The 20,859-nt window shown below is 36.8% G+C and overlaps 2 protein-coding genes across 2 annotated transcripts; both read right to left on the bottom strand.

Moving 5' to 3' along the window:
- Positions 1-711: 711 nt before the first annotated feature.
- Positions 712-7,183, bottom strand: LOC141386707 (membrane-bound alkaline phosphatase-like). The gene is made up of 3 exons (XM_073955625.1): positions 6,834-7,183; positions 987-2,010; positions 712-923 (listed from the first exon to the last, which is right to left on the bottom strand). The coding sequence occupies exons 1-3, from the start codon at positions 7,098-7,100 to the stop codon at positions 712-714; spliced, it is 1,503 nt and encodes a 500-aa protein (XP_073811726.1). The 5' UTR covers positions 7,101-7,183.
- Positions 7,184-13,425: 6,242 nt separating this feature from the next.
- LOC141386706 (alkaline phosphatase-like) lies at positions 13,426-15,082 on the bottom strand. Its single transcript, XM_073955624.1, has 2 exons — positions 14,702-15,082; positions 13,426-14,643 (listed from the first exon to the last, which is right to left on the bottom strand). The coding sequence occupies exons 1-2, from the start codon at positions 15,080-15,082 to the stop codon at positions 13,426-13,428; spliced, it is 1,599 nt and encodes a 532-aa protein (XP_073811725.1).
- Between the last annotated feature and the right edge of the window lie 5,777 nt (positions 15,083-20,859).

Below are 20,859 nucleotides of genomic sequence, written 5' to 3'. Positions count from 1 at the left end.
ATTACACGATATGTTATTTTACATATGTGTTGTCAGTTTGCATATACATTTTGTACATAAAAAGTGGCAATCCACACGTAAAAACCATATCGTGTAAAGTTGCCATAAGCGCCCACTAGTTTATATGTCTGTTTTTTGTGGCTTTTGGGTTTGTATTTATATTATATGTTAACAAATATTTGTTTGCACCCAAATATAAATATGTTTGCACCCAAGCAAATATTTGTTTGTATCCACACATAAATTTGTTTGTATCCAAATATATTTTCGTTTGCACCCAAACATATGTTATGTTAGGGAATGTTGCAAACATATATTTGTTAGCTGCAAAATATGTTTGGGACATATGTTAGAGAGGAATTTTTTCCTCCGTGTATGAATCATAAAAGTTATTGAAAACTAGAAAAACTAGAGTATTCAAAATACGTATGGTATTGCTAAAATGTACAACTAAAAGCAGCTTACCAGGTCAGTGTCCACTTGAGATGAAATAGGGGCCAAGATAAGTCCTGGGCTTTGCCATGTTAAACCTGGTCAGGGTCGTTGCTTGGTATCTTTCATCCTTCCACGTTACCCAGTCGCTCTAAAAATTTTAAAGTCGTCTAAAAATCTGATTTTTAAATACATTGTACATTTTATTGAATACAGCTTAGCTGTTCTTTATACAAAACATAAATAAATATTTTCCTAACAGATAATCTTTGGAGTAGATCAGACGTTTCTCTTGTCATCATGATTTCGGTTTTCATTGCAAACAGTCAGACCATCACCTAGGCACGACGCGTAAGCTATAACATGAGGTATTGTATTTTGCTGCAGCACGCCAGTAAACAAATAATCATAGGGGCCAGAGGCATACACACTTACATCTTCACCCGAATGAGAACTACGAGAAGATGGGATGTAACTTGGATAGGTACTGTCTATAAAAGAGAAATTAGTTTTTATTTCCGATTTATTAAACAAAATTCCAAATAGATTCTTACCAATTGTCCAAGGTAATTTTTCTAAATCCATGCGTTTTCCCGTATTCTTTTCATGATATTGCTTTGGACCCAAAGGATAATTCAGAGTGGAAAATTTCAAACCATCGTTGGAACGTTCATTTTCGTTTAATCCCAATATGGGACTACCACGCCTGGGATAACCACCAATAGTCAGGGGTTGACCATGATCAGCTGTGACCACAATGAGAGTATCCTTTGGATCGGTCATATCACGAGCCAATTGTATTGCCTTTTCAAATTCCAGTGTTTCATCTAAAGCCAAGCCCGCCTTGGTATCGTGATGGGCTGAATCAATTTTACCACCCTCAATAAAAATTAAATATCCCTCCTTTTTACGTTGGAGAAAATCTAAACCCACTTTGGTCATTTCCATTAGGCTGGGTTGTTTTGTATTATCCGCCAAAGCATGATAGTGCATGGTTTTACTTTGAAATATGCCCATTAGATGCGAAACCTCGGAACTGTTGATTTTAAATAATTGCTGGCGATTTGTGACGAGAACTCCCTCAGGGTGCATTGTTTGCCATAGCGAGAGTAAATTTTTATTATCCTTGCGAACACCCATATTACCGTGATAATCCTTCATGGTGTGGGGTAAAAATTTACTCATGCCACCACCCATTATTATATTGAAATTACGACCAGGTTCTTGGCTAATTAATTGTTGGGCCATATCAAGACATGTGGCCGTATCAATTTGTCCTTGAGAGTACTTTGTAATGTCCGAATCACTTTCCCATATACGACTGGCCACATGAGCATAAGTTCCCGCCGGACTGGCGTGGGTTAATGATGTTGTTGTAATAAAGCCAGTGGCTTTTCCGGCCTTCTGGGCCCATGCCAATATGGAGGAGACATGATTTCGGGGATCCATGCTGGCTGTACAGTTGTCAAATTCCACATTGGCACTTACACCAATAGTGCCAATGTTGCCTTTTACACCGCAAATATAAGCCGTAGCGGTACATGCGGAATCTGCTACTTGGGAATTTGCGCAATAGGTCTGTGGAGAGAATAAAGAAAAGAAGGAAGAAATTAATAAAGAGGTCAATGTTTATATAAAATACATTAGTAGACTTTCACTCGCCGAAAAAATGAATATTTTTGTATAAATGTATAACCTCCCCTCTGATCAGGAAACTATAAGGATGCACTTGTACTTAATATACCGAATACTTGGCGGATCAATAGTCGCTTTTGGTGTTTTCTTGGGACACTTGCCTGATGTGCAAACCAAAACATCGATTTTTAAGAGACCAAGAAGGATTTCGCAAAACCCCCAAGCCGTTATCATGCAATCGCTGGTCATCTACCGAACTTTATCTTTTCCTCCAACTAGGACCTGTACCAACAATTCTCTGACGGAATATTTTACCCCCAAAGAAGATAAAATTCCAAATTTAAGCTATTTGCTAATGAGGCTAAAACCTTCAAAATTCCGAAAATCTGTGGCGTCCTATGGGGGCTATGTGAAGACGTGGACCTATACCGGAAAATTAATGATTAAAAGTTTTATAGTGGAAATCTACTATAAGAAAACGTGGTCCTAAACCAAGAATCATCGAAGACTAAATGCTTAAGATGCCGGGAATGGGTGCATCTCTGGACTCGTACATGTGATAGACAACGACGGGGACTTTGTTGCTATATGCTGCGTGAAAACTGCCCCCAGTGAGTCGTCCTCATCATCAGAATACTTGACTCCCCCGCAGTCCCCCCAAACAGCAGCATCACACGCAGCACTTAACACCATCCGTTGTTGTTGCAATCTCTGGAAATGCGTCCTTTTTGCAATATAAAGGTCGCGGCGGTGCAGTAAACCAAGTTTAACACGCCCCTATCAGATCTAGCGGCGAGTGTAACAGTTCGCCAGATGCAACCATCGTATCACCTGGTCTGACAAATGACGTCACCTGGCAACCTGTCGTTTCTCTTGGGTTAGACCATCTCTCCATAATTGTCTCCATCAACAGAACGGCCGATTTCACTAATTCTGATCGTCACACTTTCATCATTCATAGGAAAGCTAATTGGCAGAGTTTGAGAGAGTTCACTAATAACAGCTTCAGTGATCTGGTAGCAGAAAGAATGTTCCGAGACATCATCACTGATGCAGCCGCTCGTCATATACCGAATACCTGAGGTGAGACCAAACTTCTCAGCAGAGACAGTGAGTTGATACGGGAAGCAACATAAGATTTGCCGGCATAAGAGCACCCTAAGATTGACATGGCGAAGAGAAGAGTACTACACACAGTTTACAATGGATGATGTTGCGAATGCCATCAGGAACGCTAAATCACCCAAGCGTTAGGTCCTGATAGAATCCCCATGGTAATATGGAAACAGCTGAATAAGCCGAGAGTCGAATTTTTCACCAAAGTTCTCAACCTGTCGGTAGCCACCCATATCGTTCCCAAAGTCTGGAAAATGGAAAATACTGAAGCCAGGCAATGATGCCAGTATAGTGTGAACAGTGAACAGTACAGACCGATTTAACTTTTGTCGCCCCTAGGAAAGACCCTTAAGGCTTTAGTTCTCCCCAGCGTCAGAAATAGCTTTCCAGATGTATTCTGTATTCCGCCCCCTCCAGATGGCATTGAAATTGTAACGTATGAAGATGCTTGTATGATCTTGGCGTCGAGTAGTTTCCCTGATGTCATTTGTTAAAGGCTGAACTCCTATTTGACTGATCTTACCAACTTTTTCCAATCGAGGAATATGTAAATATCCGCCACTAAATGTACTGCCACTCTGTTCACCACATGGACTGCAGATGTGAGTATTGATTTAAATGTCATGGTCGATGGCAACAGAATTCCGACCACAAACTACCCAAAATTTTCTAGTGGCCACATTCGACATCATGTTCACGTCATCCGCCAAAGATATCTTCCACAAGCTGAAATGTAGGAACAAGGTCCTCAAGTCCCTTACGGTGCAGACAAAGAATCCTTGTTGATCACAAATAATGCGATAGGTTGGTCTGTGGTAAGCTATGCGATGCAAGTGTGGCCCACGAATATATGTATTGCACTTATATGAGATGGAAAAATAATGAAATCAAAATGCCGTCCTGAGAACTGCAACAGGGTGCCTCCTCATGTCTTCAGTGGACAATCTAAATGAGGAGACAAAGTTTCTTTCAGTACAGCAACACAATGGCATGTTTGGTCGCAGTGCTTTCTCTGGTGTTACAGAGAGAGAGAGCCATCCCAATCACCATATAGTGGTCTACTGACCTAGATAGAGAGGCCCAATGTTACAAGAGAGAAAGAGCTTATCAATCAGGTTTAAATAGCATTCACACAGATGCAGTAGCAGATGCCATAAACAACTATCGTGTGAATGCGGTCCTCGGAGAACATCCAGCATCTTTCGTAGCTAAGGAGCGTCAGCTGCCACGACAAACCAGAGCAGTTTTGGCTTAATTAAGCTCGGGATGGCGCAGCTGTTTAAATTCCCATAGGTCAAGGATCGATGACACCGTGCATACCAACTGCCCAGTATGGATCACAGACTCGCACAGGTCACAACCTTCAAAATACCGAAAATCGAGAAGATGTTTACCTATACCGGCACATTTCAGGTGGAAAGTTTTATACCCTTAACGAAGACTAAATACCAAATTTCAGCCATTTTAGTGGTATATTGAGGCCACAACCTTCAAACTACGAGAAATCGGGATGTACCGTTCTATGGGGGCTATATGAAGACGTGAACCTATACCGACAATTTTCGGGCGGAAAGTTTTATTCTCTCAAAGAAGACTAAAGACTAAATTTCAGCCATTTTGGTGGGATGTTTAGGGTAAAACCTTCAAAATATCGAAAATCGGTAGGTACCGTTATATGGGGGCTATATGATGCCGTGGACCTATGCAGACAAATTTCGAATGGAAAGTTTTGTAGCCTCAACAAAGACTAAATACCAAATTTCAGCCATTTCAATGTGGTAATGGGGATAAAGCCTTGAAAATACCGAAAATCGGGAGGTACCGGCCTATCGGGGCTATATGAAGACGTGGACCCATAACGACAAATATCAGGTGGAAAGTTTTGTACCCCCAACGAAGACTTAACATCAAATTTCATCCATTTTGGGGGTATATTGAGGTCACAACCTTAAAAATACAGAAAATCGGCAGGTACCGTTCTATGGGGGCTATGTGAAGACGTGGACCTATACCGACAAATTTCGGGTGAAACGTTTTGTACCCTCAACGAAGACTGAATACCGAATTTCAGCCATTTCGGTGTGATAAAGAAGCTAAGGCCTTGAAAATACCGAAAATCGGGAGGTACCGTTCTATGGGGACTATATGAAGATGTGGAGCCATAACGACAAATGTCAGGTGGAAAGTTTTGTACCCCCAACGAAGACTTAATATCAAATTTCATCAATTTCGGGAGGATATTGAGGCCACAACCTTCAAAATGCCGAAAATTGGGAGGTACCCCGTTCTATGGGGGCTATATGAAGACGTGGAACTATACGGAAAAATTTCGGGTGGAAAGTTTTATACCCTCAACGAAGACTAAATACCAAATTTCAGCCATTTCGGTGGGATATAGAGGCTAAAGCCTTCAAAACCCCGAAAATCGGGATGTACCGTTTTATGGGGGCTATATGAAGACTTGGACCCATAACGACAAATGTCAGGTGGAAAGTTTTGTATCCCCAACGAAGACTTAATACCAAAGTTCATCCAATTGGGGGGTATATTGAGGCCACAACCTTAAAAATACCGAAAATCGGGAGGTAATGGGGTCCACGTCTTCATATAGCCCCCATAGAACGGTCTATGGGGGCTATATGAAGACGTGGACCCATTACGACAAATTTCGGGTGGAAAATTGTGTAGCCTCAACGAAGACTAAATACCAAACTTCAGCCATTTCGGTGTGATAGTGAGGCTAAGGCCTTCAAAATACCGAAATTCGGGAGGTACCGTTCTATGGAGGTATATGAAGACGTGACCTATACCAACAAATTTCGGGTGGAAAGTTATGGTTATGTCATAACTAATTACCTTTATGGTGGAAGGGGGAAAAAATGAAGTTACAAACATTTCATATACTGTTGCAACAACAGCTGAAGGTCAGAGGGACCGACGTCGTAACATAGACTTAGAATTTTATGCTGACCAAAATATATATACTTTATAAAGTCTCCAACGAATATTTTTTAAGTGTTATAAACGGAATGACATAGTTAATATACCCTCCATATTATGAAACGTATATCAAGTTTGCAGATTGGCTATATCGGATAAGACCTTCGGAAGCGGCCTCACTAAAACTAAAAAAATGTGATATTTACAGAGGGTAGTCTTTGTGGTTCAGATTATATTGAAGTGCTGTTTTCGTGTGCAAGTTCGTACATTTTAAATTAAATGGCCCAGACGCTTTAAAAAGCCCCGCGGACACCAATTAATATGACTAATGAGCACAATAACTTTCGTATCGAGAACCCGACATGGTCGAAACGTTGGTCGAAATGTTCTATCTCTATATGGTTCTATCGGTTCACCCTTCTAGTACGTCCCCCACAGATGTCAACATTGTTTGCTTAAGTAGTCCTTGCGGTCCTGATTCTACCAATATAATTTGTTTTATGGGCAAGTCCGTAGGTCGCGAAGTGTCTCATGAACGTTACTGTACCATCCCAAAATGACGTTCTCTAAGGAAATGTGATTTGACTGCGCCGGTGCATATTTCAGTCAGATATTTCGTGTCACTCCTTCAAAAGTTACAATTTTTTTTGCTCCAACCAAGTGGTTGGTAACGTGATTTATATATAAATTCCTCCTTTACACCTACCTACCTTACTTAAGGCCACATATGGGAATTTTTCAAAACTTAATGATTCCTCTTCACCGGTTTGATTTTTTCTTTGGCCCTTTAGGATTCGTGCAGCGGTTATGGTACTCAGTGACATACCATCACCCAGAAACAGTATGACATTCTTGGCCTTATTCCGGTTTAGATCCTTTTTCTGTAGCTGTTTAAACAATTCCCTGTGAGCCAAGGAATGCCAAAATTCGGGATGTTTTTCCTCTTTTGGTGTAAATCTATTCTCATTGAAGATCATTCGAGGATTGGGATATTTAGAATCAACCTTTGCTTCTTTGCCACGCGTTGTTTGTGTACCACCTTCACCACCACCATTGCTGCTGCTGCTGTGTAATAATATCCAAATAACCAAAACGATTATAACAAAACTTGCCAAAATTTTATACATATCCTTAACTGTGCTTAACTTCGAAGTGTTTTAAAGAGACTAATTTTTGCAAGTTTTAAAAGTTCAGAATTTATCAAAATTTTCATAATTTTTTGCGTGTGAACTTGTTTTAATGCATCCATTAAGTTGTATTTTTACTGCTGAATCAATTAATTACACAATACAACAATGTTGTTATGAATAAATATTAGATTTGTGTGATTTCCACAAACAACAACACAACCTTTGTCAACGAGTGCAGGCAGCAAAAGGGCAATAATTTGTATCGCTTTCTTTAAAGACATGGCAAAATGCCGTTAAGTTAATATAGGTAATTTGTTAGGTTTATTTATGTAATGAAATCGATACATGCATGTAAATTTACATATCGCTCATTTACTCAAGGAGTGGCATAACTACAAAAATGCGTATTCTAAGTTAGCAATTTCTATATTTTCTACGACTTTTATTTTATCTTGTGCCAAATTTGTATGCTCATATCTCTAAAACTCAACAAGTTACAGCTCATTTACTACGGGTTTCACATAATTCAACAAACAAGTTTTTATTTTGCACTGAAATTTAGCACTGATATCTGGCTAGCTGTTTGCAAAATGTGGTCCAAATACTGTTTGTGTAATAATCTTTTTAAGTTGGGAAGTCAAATGTCAATCGCCAACCTAAAACGCGTTTTTCTCGAAACTGGATTTTTTGAAATGTGTCACTCTTTGAGTAAATGAGCGATATGTATGTGTGTATTTGAAATATTTGGCATTAATAAAAATAATAACAACCGTTAACAAGATTATCTGGACATTAAAATGTTATCCGTCTGTAATATTCTGTTTTACTTGATTTAAGTCCAGTTGAAAATTTATTTGCCTGTGGAAGACATGTTCTAATATCAAAGAGCGGCTGTGCGAATGCTGACCCCAAAACAAAATTGCTTCAAACATAAAATACAAAATTACAAATATCTATATTGGTTACAACTATACACAAATTGGGGTTAATATTATACCCTACACCACACTGTGGTAAGTGGTATTATCTCTTGTGCATACAAAATTCATAACGAAATTTCTATAAAGCCCCCACAAATTCACAGTGGTATACGGTATCACATAGTTAGCCCCGCCCGACTTTGGTCTTTTCCTTACTGGGGCAGGTTTGCATATTCTTCCATATTTTCTGGGGAAAATTTGCATTTTAATGAAAATGAAAAATTGTCCCAAACCTTTAAAAGCCAAAGCCTTATTTTGGGGTAATATGCTGGTGTTGTTGTAACAGTGTTTATTATTGCATGTCTGTTTGTTCCTTTTTCTGCTAAATCTGGGTCTCGGTATATCTCCAGTTCCAAGAAAGTGGCAGTTTCGATGGGATGTAGCCACAGATCCACTGGAGTTAGATGAGTAGGTTTGTCAGGGCAGTGAATAGGTGCAGTGTGTCGTGCGGGCCCATGCCGCATGCAGAGCAGATGTTTTGCACGGTGCGATCGATCTTTGCCATATAAGAATTTAAGCGACTGCCATATCCCGAGCGTAGTTGAGCCAAAACTAATCTGGGCCTATCCACAAGATGTTCATTGTGATGGCTCTCACGGTAACATCCGAGCAAGTACGGCAACCAAAGCATCTCATTGTGTTGCTTTACTAAGTCCACTGAAGACATGAGGAGGCACCCTGTTGCTGTTCTCAGGCGGCATTCTGACAGGTTTGAATCTTTCCCCAATCCGTATCACATAATATCGGGGAACAAACTGGAGCCGCATGGCTTACCACAGACCGGTCTATCGCGTTATATGTAGTCAACAAAGTAACCTTGTCTGCATCCCAAGTTCTGCCGGCTAGGGACGACTTGAACGTAGCGCACGACTTGAACGTAGTGTCGAATGTGACCCCTAGAATTTTGAGGCATTCTGCTATCATCGACCACGATATTCAACTCTCTATCAAACTGCGCAGTTCATATGGTGAACATAGTGGCCTTAGATTTAGAGGCGGAAATCTGCATATTCCTCAAGGGTCTTTGCCACTGGCGATAAGAGCCAAATTGGCCTGTACGATTCACTTTTGCTGGCACATTTTACAGACTTCCGGAACAATGAAGGTGGCTAGCGACAAGTAGAGAACTTTAGTGAGATACTCCACTGCCGGCTCATCCAGCTGTTTAAGCATAACCATGGAGTTTCCATCAGGGTCCAACGCTTTGGATAATTTAGCGTTCCTGATGGCATTCGCAACATCATCCATTGTAAACTGATGCGACGTAGTACTCTTCTCTTCGCCCTGTCACTCCCGGGGTGCTCGACAAACAGCCGATTGAAATAACTTGCGCACCTCTTCGGGTCAGTCAACGTAACGTCGCCAAACGTGACTAAGGTCCTATCTTCCCTCCTTCCAGGGTTCGAGAGTGACTTAACCGTTGCCCACAATTCACTTATTCCGGCTCCAATGTTGCAACTATTGAGTCAATTTAACCACTTGTTCCGCTTATGCTCGCCGACCAGCCTGTTAACTTCCAGTGTCAGCTCCCACACTTTGCAAGATTGGTCTGTATTCAACAGACTGGTGCAATAGGGAAACTAATCCCCTACCTCCATAAAAAATAAATAAATATACAATATTTGTAGGAATAATAAACTCGAAAAACGACATTATTGACTCAAATTTTATAAAATATCGAAATTTTCCATAATTTGTATGCATATCGCAACATATCTCCAAAACCGGTAAATGTTTCTTAATGTTTTTTGTTGGAAAAATATTCGCTGGAATGTTATACACAACTCTTCAGAATATGTCATTGTTGTAAAATGTCTCTATCACGTTGTTTTGAGTATATTTTTCAAAGACGATTTAATAGATATGCCAATAATGTGGTGAAATCCGAAGTGCGAGAACAAACTGTTGATGTGAACTGTGTGTGAAATGCGTGTTGTAAAAGATATTATGCAAAATACCGCTGAAACAACATGAAGTAAGCATTTTAGAGTTTCAGAATGTTCCGAAGAATTGCTGAGAACCATATTTGGAAGATTTTTTGTGAAAGGTTACTTGGTTTAACTCCCAATAGTTTAGATGACACTGACTAGAATTTCAGCAATTATGTAAAATTTTCTATATTTTGTCGATGTCCTAGATGGAGTTTTTCTTAGGTGGTCTCTTCACAAGATAAGTTCTACTAGTTTAGGGCTACAATATTGCTAAAGACAGCAAGGCCAAATTCCTTTTCGTTTCAGAGATAAAGGCCAGATAAATGCAAACAACTGTAGTTTTAGCTCGGTTTAGATGAGACCATAAAATCCGAACTGGATCTGACAGGACAAAACCCTACAAGGGTACTTTAAAAAAATACATACTATAAGTTGTTTGCATTTTCAGTGTTTCACAGTGTAAATCAATGTTAATATTATCTTCGCCCTAACAGGCAAAATTTTAAAGTAAAAAACCAGATGAGCCTGGCGTGGACTTGAACCCACGTCGTCGAAAAACACAAGAAAAATGTTATCACGACGTGTTAGCGTTATAATCCAAACTCATAACTTCCAAAGGCTGCGCTATAAAGCGTTTGTCATGGAAAACATACAGATTGAACGGACAAATATCCGTCTCAACTCCAAGGAGAAAATTAATAAAAATTATGAATTTTTATAAGTTTGCCTCCGCTGTACCGACAAAAGTGATTAATCATTGGGCATAGTCCTTGCAAAGGTTTGTAATGTCATCGAGTCCATAAACATCTACTCGTACAATTAAAATAGAAATAAGCCGGTATTTGATGGAGTTTTTCGACTTAACCTACTTTCTCAGGACTTAATTAAATTTTTTTTGGACCATGTTTTAGCAAAGCCCAAATAGGGGTTTCGAAGTCTCAAACAGTACTGTGAGACGGATTCGGAGTCTATGAGTCATAGTTTGTATCGTCCGACTCCTGATAAAAATGTTTTCTTTTTTTCTTAATGTAATTTTCTGACTTTTTTAGTTGGCTTGCACGAACTCTATCACATCTATTTTAACCACTTTCTGCATGGAGGATTCCCTAAATCCATATCACAGACGAAATTTTTAAAAATTCGAAATACTGAAAATCTTTATATACCGAAAACGTGGACTTTATATATTAGCAATTCTCTGCGGAAATTAAAACCCAAAATGCCAAATAAGAGCTAATGTGATTGAAAATTCCGGGATACTCCAGAACGTAAACCTATATGCAAAATATTCATTAGAAAGATTTTTTATTTATTGGGCCAGACGGAACTTTTCTATGGAGACTATAGCGAACGTGGTCGATATGGTTCATTTTTAATTCTAAACATCCAAACACTAATATATTATTCTCTGTTCCAAATATAAAAATTGTATCTAAAATATTGTGAACTCTCTTTATTGAATTTATATGTTTTGTGTCAATATTGCATATAAAATCAACTAAAAAACTTTTAAAATAGCTTCATGTTACGCTACGCAACATTTTAAACATTCATGAATTTTTGCCAAATTGGACTTTGCCAGCTCACAATTTTTTCTAAATGACAAGATTATAAAATTGTTAAAACGCCCACAAAAAACGAATATCGGCCCATCCGTTTTTGAACTATCGTTGGCACCGCAAAGCGCTTTTACAAAAAAAAGGTTTCGCAGATACCATTTACCAGAAAACTATCCAATCTTTTTCAAAAAACAAAAATTCCAGAAGTAGTTTAAAAAGTGCTCTTTCAGTTTCATTAAAAAAATCATGAAACATAATTTCTTTGGTATGCACCACTAGGGGTAACCCCTTAAAGTTTTTGTGCCCCCTGTGGGCAAAAGTAATATAATACCACGAAATATTGGTCGTTTTGTATTGGTCGATTCAGTAAAAATCGCCGAAAGCTATTACAAAGGACTTTTGATATTTTTCTTAATACAAATTTTATTTTTTTAAGAAGCAATCCATCTATAATACCATCAATCGTTTCCAGTAATGGAGCTTGGTTAGTGGTGTAGGTATCACATGGCCCTCTCTTACTTGTTTTGAAATATGGATGTACTTATTTATTACATTATATAACCATTTGATTCCAGATGCCGATTTCCCACTGATGATTTCAACTTTGAGGAAAATGTGTTTTATTTCTCAACTAAGGAGAAGCGTTCAACGATGCTGCAATATATATTTTTTCCTTTTAAAAGTGTGACATTTTATAAATTATTTCATTTCGTTTTTCTTTTATTAAAGTCTGCTATGTATTTCTTTGGAATTTTTTAAGTACCTATGTGTCTGTTGTTTCTTTTGTGTTTTGCACTTCTATGCCTTTCAATAAACCACGACCATTAGTAAATGTGTGTATATGTTAGAGATAGCCAGTGAGCGCCTACTGAGAGGAAGTTAGCATACATTTCAATGAGTTTTACATTGAAATTTACGCTCCCTTGTTCTCAGTAAGCGCCCACTGGTGCATGTGTTTGTTTTTTTGTGACTTTTGCACCCAAACAAATATTTGTTTGCACCCAAACATATGTATGTTATGTTTAGGAATGATTGCAAACAAATATATGTTTGCTGTAAAATATGTTTGGGATATCTGTTAGAGAGTTATTTTTTTCCCCGTGCGCACACACGTTTACTCTCAAAAGGAGTAACATATTTGATCCGATCTTTGGATATCGTAACATTTCTTCCAGATATAGATCAGAATATGATCTACAATGTATCGTTCCACAACTCGGGTACACTAAATTTTTTCCAAAGTGCTGTTTAAGGCCATGTATCGGATCGTTGTAATTTTTGTGCAGGAGGCAGTTATATTCTTTCTGAGATAATGTCACGTAAATTAAGTTCTAAGAATTTCTATATTGGCAGTGCTCGCGAATGTTCGAAAATTTCAATTAAGTGCAGTTGAAGGCCTGTTTTTTTTTGGTTAGTTTTTAAAATTTTACCGATGTGTTGTTGTTTTCAGCGATATAATGTTTTCGCGGGCAAGTCCGCGCTACCTGACATAATGAGTCAAAAGCATTAAAAACCTATTATCAGTTCGGTTTTAGTTTGTAATGCCTCAAAGATTCCTCGGTACATAAAGCCGAAAACACAATCAACGTTTTTCCTAAAATAAGGTATAAAAAGTGGCTAATAAAAAGACGATAGGTAACCTTAAATTTTTATTTATCAAGAAAACAAAATAATAATTTGTACACACGTTTATTAACTCGCGTTACTGTCCCTTTTTCTTATCTTCACATGCCGTCCGTCCATTGCCAATACACAATATATAGGCCATTATATGCGGTATGACATGCTGTTCGAAAACACCACGAAACAGGTGGTCATAAGGACCAGAAGCATAAACGCCCACATCATCGCCACCATGAACACCCGTTACCGATTTAATATAACTTGGATGGACAGCCCAACGGTTGTTATCAAAATACTCGGATAAATTCAACCGTTTACCTTCTTCATCCAAATATTGCTCCGGCCCCGCAGCGTAATTTAATGTGGCAAAAACTTGGCCATTGGCATCTGGATAAGAATAGTCTAAGCCTAAAATATCATTACCACGTTTTGGAAAACCAGCTATACTTAAAGGATGTGCATGATCCGCCGTTACAACGATTAAGGTGTCATTTGCACTGGTCATTTCTCGAGCTTTTTGTATCGCTTTATCCATTTCAAAAGTTTCATCGGTACTTATTCCAGGATTTGTGGCATGGTTTCCATAATCTATGAGACCAGATTCAATGAAAATAAAATATCCTTTCTTATTTTTGCTTAATAATTTTATGGCCACCTCGGTCATTTCCAAAAGACTAGGTTGTTTGTTATGGTCCGCCAAGAAATTGAAATCCATAACACCGGATTGAAAGAGACCCATAATATGATCAACCTTATTTGTATCCACTTTCAATAGACTTTGACGATCTGTTACCACCACACCCTTGGGATGTAAAGCCTTCCATTTAGAGATTAAATTTTTGCCATCGGAACGTTCACCCATCTTGCCATGAGAATCTTTTATGTTTTTGGGTAAAAATTTGCCCATTCCGCCACCCATTAAAATATTGAAATTTTTGCCTGGTTCTTGTGTAACTAACTGTTGGGCAATATCTTTGCATTTGCTGGTGTCAGATAGGCCAGTCCAGCGGGTAATGTCAGTATCACATTCCCAAAAACGATTTGCCACGTGGGCATAACTACCCGAGGGACTGGCGTGTGTTAGGGTGGTTGTTGTAATGAAACCTGTAGATTTTCCTGCTTTTTGGGCCCATTTTGCAATGGATGAGACATGATTTTTGGGATCCATACTTTCAGTACAGTTGTTGTAATTGACCCTGGCACTTACACCCAGAGTAACAATATTTGCCTTAACGCCACACATGTAGGCTGTGGAAGTGCATGCTGAATCTGGTACTTGGGCATTGGCACAATAAGTCTGTGAAAAGTAGAAAAAAGTTATTCAAAATGTTGAGTTTCTCCTGCAGCCTACTTACCTTACTTAATCCGAAATAAGGAAATTTCTCAAAACTCAGTTGTTCCTCCTCTCCCGGTTTCCCCTGCAATTGTCCCTTTAGTATGCGGGCACTAGTAGCAGTGGTCAAAGACATACCATCACCCAAAAAGAATATAACATTTTTGGCTTGATTTGTGTTCAATTTGGTCTGGATGCGTTGCCTTAATTGCTCCCGGGCCAAATTTAACCAATACTCCTTGTTTTGTTCCCCAGGAGGTGTTTCTTTACCGGCTGTTAGAATATCTCCCAAACCGGAATATCTTGAAATCGTTATTGGCCTTTTGGGTCCAGAATGGATATCTTCAACTTGTCTTCCTGCCACCAAGGCTAACAATGAAACGAAAATCATTGGTGAATGCATCTTGAATTCAAATTTATTTGATACTGTTGTCAATGTTTTTATATTCTGCATCTTTTATACATTTCTTACATATTTTTACATTTTTTATTATGTTTGCATTTTTTGGTTATGTTTGCTTTATTTTAAATTGAGAGTCTGTCCGTAATAAAGCAGATGTTATGGTTTTATTGCGCACATAGATATCTCTTTTATGATGGTTGAGTTGACATGAGAAAGTGGCGGAATTATTATTGCATAGATCCGGATTGGTTTCGAAAGAACCCATTTTCAGAGTATTATAAAAGTACGAGTAGTATCATCTGTAATATAACCAGGTTGGGTTTTCTTTTTCTGTTCTATCCAAAGAAGCTGCTATTGGTAATTATTAATTTTGGCTTTTGGTACGATAAAAACAAGTACGAACGGCGCACACTAGTTCAGAACCGTTTTTCCTGGTTCCTGTAACTTTTGAACGGATAGAGATATTTTCATAATTTTTCTTTGTTCGACAGATAACACAATCAGCTTTGCGATGCATCAAATACGATACGATCAAATTCTGTCTAGTAGTAACAAAGGAATTCAAGGTCAAAGTTGAAATTTTGACTTTTTTAATATTTTGCATCAAAATATGAGTGTTTTTGAGTTCTTCATATGTTCCAATCTATTAAAAAAATTTCAAACATCAATAAAGAATGTATAAAAATACAAAAAATAAAAAATAACAATTTTGCTAAAAAAAATTATTTTTTTTTTTTCAAAAAAAAAAAAAAAAAAAATAAATAAATAAATAAAATTGAAATTTGTTCAAAATTTATGACTTTTGTTCAAAATTTATGACTCATCACGGTGCGCCTTAACTAAATTGAAATGAAAGGTGCTTACACCTGGGAAGTTTTCGCGGATTCTGAAACTACAATGTTCATAGATGAGAAAAATCAAAAAAAAAAAAAAATTGCCGGAGGGATTTTGAAATAAATTGCGGTCAAAGTTCACATGTTTAGGGCTGTTTTAGGTTTTCACGATTTTGATTGGAAAGCGCAAGCCCTATCGAAATTTGATTAAAACAATGTTGTAGCAGTGAAAATTTTCTACAAGGTTGACCTCAATGTTATTTTCGTAGATTTTACCATTTTTGAAAAACAGCAATGTTCATAGATGAGAAAAATCCAAAAACAAGAAAAAATCGCGGTAAAAGTTCACATATTTAGTTCCATTTCGATAGGACTTGCGGTTTCCAATTAAAACCGTAAAAACATAAAAAACCCCTAAAAATGTTAACTTTGACCGCGATTATTTAAAAGTCCCTCCGGCGATTTTTTGGTTTTTCTCATATATGAACATTGGAGTTTTAGAATCCGCAAAAACTTCCAAGGTGTAAGCACCTTTCGTTTAATATTAGTTAAGGCGCACCGTGTCATATATGTATATATGGACTGAGGGAAGACACTCTCAGGCATAATTCTTCGAAAACGAAAATTTGTTTCATGCTGTTCTCTAAAAGTTCTAGTCCACTAAATTTGGAATTTCACTAAAATTTAGTACCTGAGGAAAAATTACGGTTCTTAACGGTTTTCCTACCATCACTAAACTCAATAGGCTTCTTCCTCTCTGGGGCACCCAATAAATTTCGTAACAATCCGATCAAAATTGGAAAAATAGGATGCATTACCGACTATTGCGATATCTCCGTTGTTTGACCACCTACCCCAACCTACCTTGCATCATTGTAAAGGTGGGATTTTCTACTTTCATAGCTAGTCTTTGCTTTTGGAAGATCACCAACAATATTCGTCGATATTCGTCATTACAATTAAAATCGCAAAAATGAAAAGTTGGGTCGGATCAGCGTCTATTGCGATATCTTCGTTGTTTGACCACCTACGACAACCTACTTTACATCGTTATAAAAGTGATATTTTCTAATTTCATTGTCATTATGTATTCGCCTTGAAATAAAACGTTGACTTTTTCCACAAATATGTTTTTTGCCCATTCCGGCCCCTGAATGTTAATTATCTGGCCATATCCAAAATCAATAGCTTTCTTCTTCTCTGGAACCCCCATCAACCCTCAAAATTTCGTGACTATCCGATCAAAATTGCGACCTGTAGCGTGATTATTAACAAAAAATTGAAAAATAGGATGCATTACCGAATATTGCGATATCTCCGTTGTTTTTCCACCAGCTTTCTTTGCATTGCTGTAGGTTTTAGGTGATGTTTTCTACATAATAAATATCAGGCTTTGCTTTTGGAATACTTTTAATAAAATCGGAGATATTCGCATTAGAATAAAACCTTGTTTTCCGTTCCGACCCCTGAACATGATCCGACCACCACCAAAATTAATAGGCTCCAACCCCCCTTCAACCCCCAAAATTTCACGACGATCCGATCAAAATTGCGACCTGTAGCGTGATTACAAAGTTTAGATGTACAGACGGACGGACGGACACACATAGCCAGGTTAGACGGGGGCGCGTGTCGTGCCGTGAGTAGTTCGTGTTCGTGCCTTCTCGAAAAACGCCGTGTTTGTGCGAGTCGTGCCGGAATACATTTTTGGCCGTGCGTGATCGTGTTTTTTATTCGACACGGTTTTGCACGACACGACTAAACAGGATATGCACTATGTGACACGATCGTGCTAAATTTTTGGTCTCCCTTTAGAAGTCGTGCAAGGGACCATACTAAACACGAAAATCGAACAAGAATATGAAACCGACCAAAAAATGCCTAGAATGTTTTGCTTCGTTTTTTAGTCTGGTACTTATTGTCGTTTTGTTATGGAGAGGCCAGAGTATGAGTGAAAAAAAGATGATGTTTGTTTGCAATTTGTTTTGTTCATGTTTGTTCAAGCAAACACAAAAACTACTCAGAGTGTTAACACAATATAATCTCTTTTCATAAAATACTCAAAGGGTGTTCCGAAAAATTAAAATTAATTTTGAAAGTCTGCTCAATTGCTACCATTGCACTATAGGTAATTTGGCCTGTTTTTGAGGCAAAAATTAATAGCGGTGGATATTTGGGTTTTTTATACATTTTTATTGCTTTATATGTAAAAGTAAGATAAAACAAAGAATTACAATGGAAAATTCGGATATAGCGAACATCGGTTATAAGAAACTACGTTTATAGCGAACAAAGTTTTATGTTTCCAAAGAATTTTTCTTAATATTTGTACATACATTGAACTTCTTAAAACGATCACGATTATAACAAACAAAAATTGTTACCCCGCGAGTAGAATTTTTTACAATTTGTTTGGATTTTCAGGCCCGCTTTAAAACACAAGCGATAGCGACGAATTTAAGCACTGTTTCAAATATTTTAACATATGATATTTAAAAGTAGGCTTTAATAAGAATTTTACAGACGAACTTGTTTACAACGAACACCGGATATAGCGAACAACTTTTCTTTTTCCTACCCCCTATTCTCATTTTACATATTTTATTCGTTCCAACCCAATGAACGTGGTTAAAACAAAAGAAAAATGGTTTCAATGAACTAAAGTACTGATCCGCCAAAAGATTTTTATAAACGTTGATATGTTTAAAATATTGATTGGCGAAAAGATCTTTATAAATATTATTTTTTTAAAGGACCAAATAAATCACTCAATCGTGATCCCTAGTTAGAACATATTACGGCTATAACTAACAAAAATGTTGACCACAACACGCCTGTACATTTTTAGAACACCTGGTGAATATTTCTTTAAAGAAAATGTCTTTTTAGTTCAAATCGGATGCTTTTTTGTGTTTAATATTTCCTTCACCAAACAAAAAATTTAAAAAATATATATTTTTCTGCAAGGAGGTCACCTTCAAAAAAGTGATATAACTCAATAAACGCAAAAAATCGCACCTTGGTAATTATGTAGTTGATTCAGAACCCTTTCACGCAGAGAAAAAAATATGTTTGATCCAACAATATTCCAAGAGCAAAATATATATTGTTAACATATTGTTGGATTCCTTATGTAGTATTGTCAATCCAACAATCGTTTTTGTCACACTGGACTATATTATGTGTTCTAAATATAAATATGTATTGTCACTTTGAGACGATAGTTACGATAGTTTTGGTTAGAGGTAACAATTTGTGTTGTTGCAATTCACAATAGTTTTGGTCCAAATGGACAATAAATATTGTTAGAACTTACAATTATTTTGGTCAGAATTAACAATATTTATTGTTGCAGTTCACAATAGTTTTGGTCAAAATAGACAATAAATATTGTTAGAACTTACAATAGTTTTGGTCAGAAGTAACAATATTTATTGGTGCAATTCACAATAGTTTTGGTCAAAATGTACAATAAATATTGTTAGAACTTACAATAGTTTCGGTCAGACGTAACAATATTTATTTTTGCAATTCACAATAGTTTTAGTCAAAACGGACAATAAATATTGTTAGAACTTACAATAGTTTCGGTCAGAAGTAACAATATTTATTTTTGCAATTCAGAATAGTTTTGGTCAGAACTAACAATATTTATTGTTGCAATGCGAAATGGTTGGAATAAAAATTGTATACCTACCTTTTTAATGTGTTACATTTAAAAAAATATAAAAAGTTTCATTGTATTATTTATTTCATATATGATCTTTAAAACATTTAAATAACACTGATTTGAGATAATGTTAATTTCGATTGACGCTAATTTTATTTAGTTTAACAAAGATTCGTCTCTTGATGTGCATGTTGGTAAAATATTTCTTGTGATTTATTTGGTCAGGAAAATTGTGAATCCCAGTCGTTAGTAGAATTTGAAGCTAAATTAAAAAAGAAAAAATGTTAGAAATAACGCTTAGTAAAAGTACAAAAAGAAGATACTTACTAATTAATTTTATGCCCAAAACAAAATCGGTTGAAGAAATGTATTGTTGCACAAATTACTGAATACAACTGGTTTTAGAGAGTATTCTTATTAAAAATTTCCACTTCAGCTGTCGGTGATTAGTTTTATGTTTTCCCAAATTTAAAAAGTCTGCAGCAAAACATTCCTTAACCCGCTAAATAAAAAATATTAGTTAAAAACAGACACACAAAACTAAGCAATAAAATACAAGTGTCAGCAGTAGTCGTTTCTTTGGTTTTCATTGAGTATGAATTGCAAAAATTATTAGACTGTTGCAACGCGCTCTTTATATTTTAAATTAAAATAGAATCCCGACAATTCGTTCACAAAAACACAAATTTAGGAAAAAAAAACTATTTCTATTTTCTCTTCGTATAATAAGTTTCAACCACCTTTTTTTGTTTTTAGCTCTCCACAAAACACACACACATAACAACTTACATACGATAGTAGAAGAAAAGATTCAAAAGAGGTGGTGTCAAACAACAATGAAAAATAGTATTGGTAAAAATGGACAATAAATATTGTTAGAATTCAGAACAGTTGAGGGAAAATTATCTATATTTACAATAGTTTTGCTCAAAACTACAAACGCGTGTCGTAAACATTATTCAGTACAAAAAGAACCCAAAGGGGATTGACGTTTTCAAGAAAATTTTTATTTATTGTGTCAAAGATGTATGAATTATCGGAATTCTTCTTTAATATCTCCTTGCAACGCAAATTCTGCTTCAACCGCCACTTTTATATTTACCGCTTCACAAAACCACATGAGAAAACCAAAAACAAAAACACTGACAGTTTTAAAATAATAAAGAATTCAATAGATTTAATAATGTATGACACTTTTATTATTAGCTTTTTTTCATTTTTGTCTTGGAATGTTGTTTTTCTAAGTTTATAGTCACTAATGTTTTACTTTTTTT

The sequence above is a fragment of the Musca autumnalis genome, unplaced genomic scaffold (genome assembly GCF_047663935.1).
Source record: "Musca autumnalis isolate F117 unplaced genomic scaffold, ASM4766393v1 scaffold_5, whole genome shotgun sequence".
NCBI lineage: Eukaryota > Metazoa > Arthropoda > Insecta > Diptera > Muscidae > Musca > Musca autumnalis.
The sequence above is the reverse complement of the archived record's forward strand: the minus strand, read 5'-3'. Positions and strand labels throughout refer to the sequence as shown.

Coding starts and splice junctions, on each gene's coding strand:
- LOC141386707 (XM_073955625.1), bottom strand. CDS start 7,100: ATGATCTTCAATGAGAATAGATTTACACCAAAAGAGGAAAAACATCCC. Junction 2,011..6,833: donor CATATGTGGCCTTAAGTAAG/GTAGGTAGGTGT, acceptor TTCTCTCCACAG/ACCTATTGCGCAAATTCCCA. Junction 924..986: donor AAAATTACCTTGGACAATTG/GTAAGAATCTAT, acceptor TCTCTTTTATAG/ACAGTACCTATCCAAGTTAC.
- LOC141386706 (XM_073955624.1), bottom strand. CDS start 15,082: ATGCATTCACCAATGATTTTCGTTTCATTGTTAGCCTTGGTGGCAGGA. Junction 14,644..14,701: donor CTTATTTCGGATTAAGTAAG/GTAAGTAGGCTG, acceptor TACTTTTCACAG/ACTTATTGTGCCAATGCCCA.